General features: G+C 46.2%; 4 protein-coding genes across 4 annotated transcripts in view; 2 read left to right on the top strand and 2 right to left on the bottom strand.

The window, feature by feature from the left end:
- AK88_01857 (uncharacterized protein) overlaps positions 1–1,435 on the top strand; it is a gene marked incomplete at both ends in the record, with an annotated part of 8,912 nt that extends 7,477 nt beyond the window's left edge. Inside the window, one exon of the mRNA XM_012479492.1 lies at positions 908–1,435. Coding sequence (XP_012334915.1) covers positions 908–1,435 — 528 coding nt within the window. The remainder of the gene's footprint in view (positions 1–907) is intronic.
- An 847-nt stretch (positions 1,436–2,282) lies between these two features.
- AK88_01858 (latent-transforming growth factor beta-binding protein 4) lies at positions 2,283–5,288 on the bottom strand (the record flags this gene model as incomplete). Its single annotated transcript, XM_012479493.1, has 4 exons — positions 2,283–2,391; positions 2,574–3,331; positions 3,505–4,076; positions 4,481–5,288. The coding sequence occupies 4 exons, from the start codon at positions 5,286–5,288 to the stop codon at positions 2,283–2,285; spliced, it is 2,247 nt and encodes a 748-aa protein (XP_012334916.1).
- A 2,266-nt stretch (positions 5,289–7,554) lies between these two features.
- AK88_01859 (uncharacterized protein) lies at positions 7,555–8,499 on the top strand (the record flags this gene model as incomplete). The annotated part of the gene is made up of 1 exon (XM_012479494.1): positions 7,555–8,499. The coding sequence occupies one exon, from the start codon at positions 7,555–7,557 to the stop codon at positions 8,497–8,499; it is 945 nt and encodes a 314-aa protein (XP_012334917.1).
- A 1,124-nt stretch (positions 8,500–9,623) lies between these two features.
- Positions 9,624–10,729, bottom strand: part of AK88_01860 (uncharacterized protein) — a gene marked incomplete at both ends in the record, with an annotated part of 3,374 nt that continues 2,268 nt past the window's right edge. Inside the window, one exon of the mRNA XM_012479495.1 lies at positions 9,624–10,710. Within this exon, the coding sequence (XP_012334918.1) occupies positions 9,624–10,710 (1,087 nt within the window). The remainder of the gene's footprint in view (positions 10,711–10,729) is intronic.

Consider the following 10,729-nt stretch of genomic DNA (forward strand, 5'->3'; position numbering starts at 1 on the left):
ATGACGACCCCCATAAATAAAAAACGGCCACGATATACATGTATAATTATGCGAATACGGGACAATAACAACCCCCCCTAAAACACTGATACAGTGTAACGTGGAACTCGCGGCTCAACACGTAAACAAACAAAAATGTTCGCAGTGCGTATATGTAAAAGGGGCATACCTATCTTGTGGTCACTATCTTCCTCACCATTATACCTGACTTAAAGAGAGTAAAGTCTTATTCCACATATAGCATTTTTCTCCCGTGAATATGCTCATTGCTCCCATTACGGCGTTAAAACGGCGACATGGCGACCATGAGCCCGTGCTGAAATTGTGAAAAATATTTGACCCCTTTAGTCAACATTCATATCGTACAGCATGTATCTAAAACTCGTTCTTATCCGTTCCTCTCGCACGTTCCTCATGTTGTATTTGTAGTATTGTGCATATGTATACTTCATTTAATTTATATGTACATACCTAGGTAAGAATAGTATATTTCGTACGCAATTGATTTTACCAGTATTCATCATTAACCGATGAAGAAAAGTATTACGCGCATAATCTATACACCTACATGTGGAAGAAGAGAAAATAGTATTTCTGTAGTTCATACATATAAAAACGCAACATATCGCCCTTTCTAGCATTTTCTAAAGGCAAAAGAAGAAACAGAATGATGTTACTTGTGAAACTCTCTATATGTATTTGTGCCCTGTGCTTATGGCAAATTGCTGACGCTGTATGATAATAACAATTGTATTTTTTTGGGAGTTACCACACATTTGTTGTGATAAGCTCTTAACGTCTTCATAGCAACTATATACCTATCACCCGTCCACTCAGTTGCACATTCTACATCATTCTATATACACCATAACAAACCCATGTATTCCCCGTTTTTTCTACATTTTAGGCAAGTACACTAGGTACATCATGGGGTAATTTAACAAGCCATTATGACACCACGGATGTAATTTCAACCCTATCTTTGAGTGATGGACCGGACTCAGCTAAACTGGATCCACTTAATTTTTACGACGATCATGCGACGGGTAGTCCGGTGAAGAACTCTTTGTTCGATGACATGCACAGAAATTTAAAATTCAAGGTCAAAGTAAAGAAGCCGCAGCACAAAAAGAAGACAATGCAGGATATAACTGCAGGGAGCAGTTGTAGAAGAAGTTTTAAGAAATGGACACGTTGCAAAATGGGGAGAAGAGCATGGATGAAGGTTATAGTAGTTTTCTCAGTGTTGTATACATTCTTTATATCGCCCGTAGCCCAAGCCATCTACACTTCGTTCTTTGGACTAAGCCCATTCATTTCTGCGGCGTTCATGGGCTCGTTTGGACCTTTAATACTGATTGTAATTATATATTTGTTCGTGCTAGTACGTTTCTGCCGCTCCAAGACAGGGAAATGTGTACTGGATAAAATTTAGAAGAATAATAAGAAGGAGGAAGCTCCCATAGAAACGTAAAAAAAGGAAGCAGAAGTGAATAATAAATCCAAGAAGACGTGATTATTCCGTGTTGTACTGCATAGTGAACAATAATATATTTTTTGCATACTTATTGGATTGACCTTTTTCATGATGTTGTATGTTCGCTCGTATTATTTGGCTTTTTGTTCCTTTGTAGCATGTATCCTATAGTTCCGCTTTCTACATTATAATGTTGTTTGTACATTTTGCTGAATATATATGTATAGTTTGTGCATGTGTGTTGTACTGTTTGTGCAAATTATGAGTTTTTTTCCTGTTATTATGGCTAGGATACACATTTGAAAGAACAAAGAAGAAGTCTTTCTATATTCTACATATATATATATATATAGAGAGAGAGAGAGAGAAGAATTATTTTATATCGTACATGTAACAAAAGGTACATTATGATAATGACACATACATTATATAAAGTGTGCTTGTAGAGTATATAGGACGTTCCTTCCCTATGCCTCCCTGTTCTTTGTTTTTTCTTTTTCGAACTTTTCACAAATTCTGGCGCTGTATTAATATCCCCCCTTTTTGCCACTATAAAATTGTACACGATAACGACAACCTACGTGACGTAGAATAAAGTATAAACGCCGAGAGATATGCATGACCCGTTACAGAGGCACCAACGGCGACAGCAGTTGTCACAAGGACAACGTATACACCCCTCCCCTTTTTGCTGGCTTCTATAAGGCTTCTCAAATGTTGCGTAATAAACTATCCACATATAATGGTCTTATATCCATACCTTCTGTACACTCTACACGCGTCCACCGTGTTCTGCAGTCCACACTCAACTACAGTCGTCATCGCCGCACACCTCATCTACACAGTGGCCGCCGCTACCGCTGCCGTCGTCGTCGCACACTCGGCAATTGTACGGTGGCCTCTTAACCGAAGTGCTGCACGAAGTGCGGCAGCGAACAGAAGCACTGTTCGCTGTGTGCTGCTGTTCAGCTGTGATGCGCACCGCTGTTGTGATGGTGTTGCCGTGCGTGTTGTTGTGTGCGTGGTTGTGTCGCCCGCGTGGGCGTTGTTGTCGTGGCGCCAGCCGTGCGCAGTCGTATGCGCCTCATGCGTATACGTATTGTTACCATGGGTACTCGTATCCCTACCGTTTGCAATTTCTTGGTCTATTTTTTCTTTCACTTTTTCAACTGCTTCCTTCGTTATTTTTATTATCTCCTGTTCCTGTTTTTCTACTTCTGGGAATTGTATTTTGTTTACTTTTCCACTTTTCTTATCAGCCTCCTTCTCTCGTTTATATGCCTGCCAGTCTTTACTACATTCCTGCTGCCTCTCCATTTCTGCTATTCTGCCCATTAGGTTCCCCTCATGTATTAACAACTGTACCATTTCTCCGTCTACTACTCTTACTACCGGATTCTGAATGTTATACCCACATTCTGTGCACCTTTGTTGTATAACAGGACCCGTGGTTCCAATTCCACCGTCCCCCCCCATTGCTTTGACCGTCTTCCAAGCATATTTTATACCTCTTTTCCACTGTGTCTTGTATTCACAAAACTTTCTTTCCAATATGTACCCAAATGCATTCGCTACCTCGGACCTCAGCGCCTCCTCCGTGGAGTCCACAGGTATACTTGTGCCTTCTGCAGTTTTCCCTGGTATGTTATCACCGTTCGCAAAGAATAATGCAAGTGTCATAAGCCTACATCTCATCATGTCGCCTACCGTCTGCTGGCTCCTGTAGTTGTCATCCATATCATTCCAACCTTTATTAGCACAATTCGCCCCTAAGGCATCCATGTACTCATCGTTCTTGTCCATGTACACCACAAATTGCTGCAGCACGTTCTTCATTTTTTCGAGCTGTTGCGCCTGTGTTATGTACATGGACAATAAAGATATACCTATGTTCACATGTCAACTCCACTCTTCTTTATAGATACACCATCGAACACATACATGTGAAAAACGCATGAGCAAGTGCCACGTCCACTCTTCATTTCTCTTTGTTGCCCTGGCGCGCGCGTACCTTTACTTTAACTTACACTATAATAACCCAGCACGTGTACTTTGCTCTTGGTCTCTTCCAGCATGCTCGTCCATGCACAATCGTGTCCTATTCCGGTCTTCCCCGTGTTGGTCTGCACCGGTGTCGCCGCTACTGGTTTTGCACGGTTGCTTCCTCCGTTCCCTGGGGGTGGCTCTGTTGTGGGGGGCTGCTGGGGAGGAGTTAGGTTCGGCCTTGATGGTGTCCTCGTCTGCAGTATGGGCCCCCGCCCGGTGCCCTTTACTGGGGGCGGGTCCCGGACTGATCCAGGTCCACCTGCTGCTATGCCCACTTCTCCTTGTGGTCCGTGTCTTGGTGTGGATGGTCTCCGTGGTGGAGGAGGAGGGGGTGGTCTTGCTGGTAATACTGGGGATGCCGGTGCTTGTGGTTGGGACGCCTCTCCTCCTCCGGCTGTTGTATCTGCCCTTCCAAGTTCTGTTGCTCCTGCTACAGCACCTGTTGTTGGTGGTGGAGTCTGTTGTATTTTTCTGTCTTCATTAGATGTTGCATCCTTCTTGTCTTCCTTCTTGTGGTGACTATGGTCCCCGTTCTGGTTGCTCGTTTCCTTCTCTGCAAGGAGGACAAAGCAAGATGAAAGGACGATAAAAACAAAACGGATGGATTAACAAACACAGGAAGGGGGATGAACTCGGTGGACTGCGTACTGGGTGCAGTGGGGTTGGATGATAGCAGTACATTTTATGTGTCACCGTCATCGCGGCGCGGCCGCCGGTGTGGCTCCCGTCGTGGTCGTTGCTCCATCCGTCGCCGCCGCTATATCCCACGCACCACTGTGATGCCCCGCGCACTCGGCAATTCTACGGTGGCCGCTCGCCGCTCAACCGAAGTGGGACAGCGAAGCAGGGCAGTGCCGTGCTGTTCCGCCGCGTGTTGTTGTTGTTGGTGCCGGCATCCATATTGAGCAATACGGTACGTAGCGGGTCGTATTAGTGCTTTCTCCCCTCGGTCGTTACCTGACGGTCCTGATGTGGCCGATGTGGGCGATTCTTCGCGGTCTACTTTGCCGGATTGTGCTGGTGTAGCGCTTGCGACAGAGTTCGATACTATGGCCTTACTGTCGTCATCGTCGACATCGCTACTGGAGACAGGTTCGATAGACTTCATGCATGCTCCATTTTCCTGCGCGCATTGCATTACTTCTTGTTGCACCTTCCGCACCAATAACTTGATGTCTGTCCCTAATTGCTTTATAACGTCCTTCTCGTGTGTGTGCAGTGGTATTTTGGCATCCATGGCATGTGCATCCCGTGTTGCGCCTACGAGTTCTTCTATCTTTTTCGTGCATTTGCTTTTCATTGCGTTGCCGCCAATTGTGCCTTGTATTGTTCCATTGTTCTGTAACCATGCCTTAATCATTTTCTGCATGTGGAAGTCCTTGATGTGTATATCTGCAAACACTCCCTGGCTGCACTTGCCCTTTCTAAGTAATCCAGACGAATATTCCTCCAGCTCGTGCACAATGTCCCATGCATAATCTATGCCCATTTGACTTCTGCATGGAGATGCCAGCAATATGTGCATAAATATATTTACTATGGCGCACCTTATATGTTCCTTCAACGGTTCATTCATAGGGTCTGTCTCTTCCGCGCTAGCGGACCCGGGGCGCCACCTGTTCATGAAAACTAATGCTCGTGACATGAGTGTGCACATCATTCTATCGCCCACTTTAGCTACGACCTTTACCCCTTTCCAGGTCCGACTTGGGTAACCCACGTTCAAACAATTAGCTGCATAGATGTCTAGGTCCTCATCTTCCATATATTTCACAAATTTTTCAAGTAGCGCTGTTATATCTGTCCATAAACTTTTCTGCAATTGGAGTAATGCGCGGGCATGTACATATATGTCATGGTCCTGTCTTCACGGAAGATACTCACGGCAGTCGCCGGTATGCTACATTGTGGACCACGGATGGTATGCTCACATGGGGCATATGCTGTCCCGTTCAAGTAACGTGAACATATGTATGCTGCAAACTACGTACCGTGCCTGTCGTGCACGTATGCAAATGCATATGTGTACGCTCCTGCTGCCTCCATAGGGCCCTCACAATAAATTACCGTATATCCTGTTGCATCCGGCCCTAGTCTGCGCTGCAATACATATTGTGCTAATAAAGCCCCTAACGTCGCATACGACATATTGTCCTTATCATGAATTAATAGTGTGCAAACGATGAAAGCATTATCTCTCAGATAACGGCTTGAATATAATGTAGGCACAATATGCTGTTACGTAGTATTCAGATTTGTAGCGAATGAAACATGTCTTCCTTGTAAGGTCCTTGCGGAAACATGTCCCATGAACAAACTGAGCCCTATCTGAATTTAATCACACATGCCGTAAATAGTGGGATGCGAAGAAGCAAAACAAGAAATGAAAAATGGGGAACAAAGCAAGGAAAAAAAAAAAAAGTTACACTACACTACCTTACACACACAACGCGTCATGAATAACACCCCTTGCCCCTTGCCTACACCGGTCTCCACTAAACGCCTTCACACACTGTGTCTCTGTGTGCGTACACCTAAAAACCGCAGTAATAACAACAACATCAATGTCTTCTGCCGTCGTTGCCGCGTCCTCGTACATGCATTGTCCTAGTAAGAAGGAGGAGATTATCTCCGAGCAACGGCGTTCGATGTAGTCGCCGAGTGTAGCACGGATTCGACGAAGTGGCCGAGTGTAAGAAGGAGAAATTGTCTCGTCGAGCAAACGCGGCCGGGTAAAGGATTATTTGAGTGAACGGATTCGACGAAGTAGCCGAGTGTAAGAAGGAGGATTGTCTCTCCGAGCACACGCGGCCGGGTAAAACGAGATTGCCTCCGAGTGTAACAAGGACGACAGATTGTCTCTCCGAGCAAACGCGGCCGAGTAACGCGGCCGGGTGTAAGAAGGAGGATATTGTCTCCGAGTACAGCGGTTCGAGTGAGGGATCCACCGAGGAAGCAGAGAGTGGGCGGGGTGCGTAGAAGGAACACACATATTTTGTGGGAGGGCGAACCACGGACGGAAGGCAGCAATGACGGAAGAAGACATTCATGTTGTTGTTACTGCCATTTTTATTGTATGCACAGAGACAGTGTGTGTGAAGGGGTTTAGTGGAGAAGGGAGTGGGGGGTGGTATTCATGACGCGATTTGTGTGTAGGTTGTGTAGTACTACTTTTTTTTTTTCCTTTTCTTCTTCTACAAGGAAGCACACGGACGGCACCACAGCGGAAGGCGCACGGCGGAAGGAAGAAAACAAGTAGTAGTTTGTGTATTTATCACGACTTCCAGAAGCGTGACGAAGCAGCGTTGACGGAAGAGGCGTGACTCGGAGAGGCGTTGACGGAGATGGGGTGTGACGGAGACGGGGTGACGGCGACGGGGTGACGGAGAGAGCGTTGACGGAAGAGGCGTGGACGGAAGAGGCGTTGACGGAGAGAGCGTTCACGGAGAGGCGTGGACGGAAGAGGCGTTGACGGAGAGAGCGTTCACGGAGAGGCGTGCCTCGGAGACGGGGTGACGCACACGGGGTCACGGACACGGCCAGGACGGCAAGCACGGCAAGGACGGTAAAGTACCTGCCACACCAGTAGCGGCTACACCGCCATCGGTGGCAACGAAGGAGGCGGTAAAGAACACGCGGTCAACGCGCAAGGCAGCATCTGGTGCTGGTAGGGGTCCTGGTCAGGGTGCTGCCGTAGGAGGTCAACACGAGAACGGGAAGATGGCGAACACCGAGGAGACAGAGTGTGAAGGAGAAAGAATAGTGCAGCAAGGGCGTCACGCGGTGTACGTGGTGCCTCCACGTGATGTAAGTTAAGTGAGTGACCCAGCACGGATGAGCGGGACAAAAGAATGAAAAGCACACGAAATTGTTCATAAGGTCAATTGCACATACATGTGCGCGTGTACATGCATTAACGCCGAATAATATAGTTAACACGTGCTCATGAGGACTTTTGTATGTTAATGTGTAAAACGTAGGATAGAGAATGGGAAAAGTGGAAGAAAGTGTTGCAGGAATTTACGGAACATATGGAGCAAAAAAACGAACTCAATGAAGCATATGGTGCAAACTGTTATAATAGTGGTTGGGATGATTTCGGAACGGGAAAACACCATCATCGGGGGCAAACGGTAGCAGATGTCGTTAGGTGTAGAGTTATGAGTGTTGCATGGGTCTTCGCAAATGGGTGGGGAACTACTGGGAGCGCTAACACGGACGGGGTCGAAATCACGCAGGAAGAACGGAATATGTTCAGGTGTGAAGTAGCAAATATATTTGGACATCTACTGAAGGCAAAGTATTGTCCACGGCAAAGCGGATTTAAGAGGGGTGTAGAGTATTCCCGCATAGCATTCCAGAAAATGAACAGCCCAGGGCCACATGAAGCTGGAAACATTACGGGTCCGGTTATAGAAGGTAAATGTACAGCATGTGGGTACGGCGAGTATCAAAGGTGGGCAAACGCGATAAATTTGAAAGTAGTAGAGTGGCTCATGGAGCACGCACACATAAATGAAGAAATAAAAAGAATGCAAGAGGCCATGCCATGTACCACACAATGGACACATTACATTAAGCAGCTGGACCCCCAGCACAACCCTATTAAGGACGGGGACAGAGACTGGACCAGTATCAAAGCCCATTTGAGCGCCGCAGGGAACACGACGTTAGAGACAGCAGAGAAGGACATGGAGGGAGAAGTGAAAAAGATAATTGAGAAGGTGAAGGACGCCAAAGACCAAATACTGCAGAAGGCAAAGGAGGCGTCTGCGCAAGTGCAGAAGAACGCGCAAAAGGACGCCACCGAAACGACGCGTAAGAATACGATTTGTAACACTACGAACATACGGCCGATACTGACTATGGCCGCATACGAATATACGGCCGCACACGATGCGGGCCACCACAAAAACACACGCACACGCGGCGGGAACGCAACGCACGTGAACTACGCACGTGAACTACGCACGTGAACTACGCACGGCGGCACAGCACGACGCATCCCCTTCGTTGATCTTGAGTGGCGGCCACGACGGTAGCGGTAGCTGTAGCGGGAGCAGCGACAACGATAAGGGTCGACGAGGTGTGTGTGCGATGGAGCGGCAGCGGCCACGACGGCAGCGATAGCGATAGCGGTAGCGTACCGTTCGCTTGAGCCGCGGTGTGTTGAGCGGACGCGAAGAAACGGCCAGTGTAGAGGAGGTGTGTCCGGCGGCCACGACTGTGTAGCGGCCACGAGGAGTGCAGTGTACACTGTACGGGACTTATGGCATGTATAGGATGGAGGATTTATGGAATACATAGGGGGACAATGAATGTAAGGATGGTTATGCATATAGGGAAGTAGGCATATATAGAAGGGTTGTGCATATGGGAATTATGCTTGTGGAATGTTTGGTGTAGACACATTTATTATTGCAGTCTTTAGGGGTAGTTCTAGGCGCGACAGTATGGGCAGTTCTGCGAACAGCCTTATTGGCACAATTTTATGGGCAGCTCTATGGGTACTTGTTTGGACGGTTTTATGGGCATAGTTTTATGGACCATCGCATGGATGGTTTTATGGACAGTCTACGCGTCGTGTTGTGCGGAGTGTTCTATGGGCCCTGCAGTAACCTGTGCCTTGCACAGTGTCATTAAAAAGGCCCATGGGAATTCGTCTGTACAAAAGCATGAGTAACAATGTTCTATATATATTTTTTTCCTTTTACAGGAATATAAAGTTCAGTGTTATACGAGGAGGAACCGAAGATGAAGGGGTAAAACAGACAATTTAGAAGGACGTACAATGGATGCATATATAATGCATATGCATATATGCGTGTATATGTATATTCCCAGGGAACATAGGCCACGTGCACTGTTATTATGTTCCTTCTTCGTTTTTCCACCACTGCGTTCAATTTTATCGGGTAAGACCGAACGATAAGTAAAGAGAAAGGGAAAGAAAAAAGTTTTTATTGATTTTATTTTTCCCCTAAGAGGGCCACATGTTTGTTCTTCTTCCTTTGAGATTTGTTCATTCTCGATCTGTGACACTTCAAGCTCGCCTATTTGGGCTTATTTTTTTTTTCTCGGTGCTATAAATGAAATTCCTCTATGTGATAGGCAATTTGTTGTTAGGCTCTGAGGTCCTAATAGGGCTCTCTTTTTTCTGTTTTTCTTTCTTTTCCTTTTCCTTTTTCTGCTCTTTTGTTCCCTTGTTTTTTCCTACGTCTGCCTTTTCTTTTCCTTGAGTACTAGGCTTCCCTGTTGCGCCTCCATTGTACCTGTCCATTCTCTCGGTTAAAATACTCACACCCTTGTTCCTCTTTTGGGAAATACTATCATGCGCTTCTTTGTTCAAGCGAATTAACAAATTCCGAAATGATGAGACCCATACATTTTTCCCTTTTCTCTTATCAAGAAAGTTGCTGAAGGAATTTTCACACTCCTCATGGATGCATTGCAGGTCACGCAGAAGTTCCGCTTTGCATTCTTCCCACCACTGTAACTTGTACTCATCAGGCAAAATATTGTCTTTCGCTATGCCATAAAACCACTTCTTCAGGTAGTCCATCATGTCATAGTACTCCATTTCTAAATACATCAAGTACTCAAAAAATAAAACAAATGCATTTCTTTTACTAAGACTAAAGCGCATTCTTGTCAACACTCTTAATAGCCCTTCGTTCTTGAGATCCCCTGAAAGGTCATCCTTGGTGCAATCGCCTGGGATCTTTGATTGATACATTTTCAAGATACGCTCTCTCACACTAGGATAAGGTGCCCCGTCACAGTGTTGCATTTTATTCGCTTCCTTTGGCAAAGAAGGCTTGGCAGGTTCTTTTTTTACTGGCTCTGCTACTTGTTCTTGTTGTGACGGTGGTGCTTGTTGTGGTCCTGACGGTGCAGGTGCTTCCTGTTTCTTGGGTATTACTGATGTCTGTGACTTGCCAGCAGACGCGTTTTTTTTGGGAGAATGTCTACTAGGGCTCGCCGATGCTTTATTTTGCTCTGGTGTTTGCTTATCCGTTGCACTCTTCACCGCATTGCCTCCATGCTTCTTTTCCTTCTGTTCACTTGGTGCACCATCCTGTGGGGACGGTGGCAATGACCCTGCTTCACCAACCTTCGATTTGGGTTTACCGGACTTTCCTGGCTTTTGCCCGGATGCGAGTTTTTTATCATGACCCTTACCAGGACTGAGCAGTAATGTATTAT

Source organism: Plasmodium fragile, assembly GCF_000956335.1.
Source record: "Plasmodium fragile strain nilgiri unplaced genomic scaffold supercont1.17, whole genome shotgun sequence".
Taxonomy (NCBI): domain Eukaryota; phylum Apicomplexa; class Aconoidasida; order Haemosporida; family Plasmodiidae; genus Plasmodium; species Plasmodium fragile.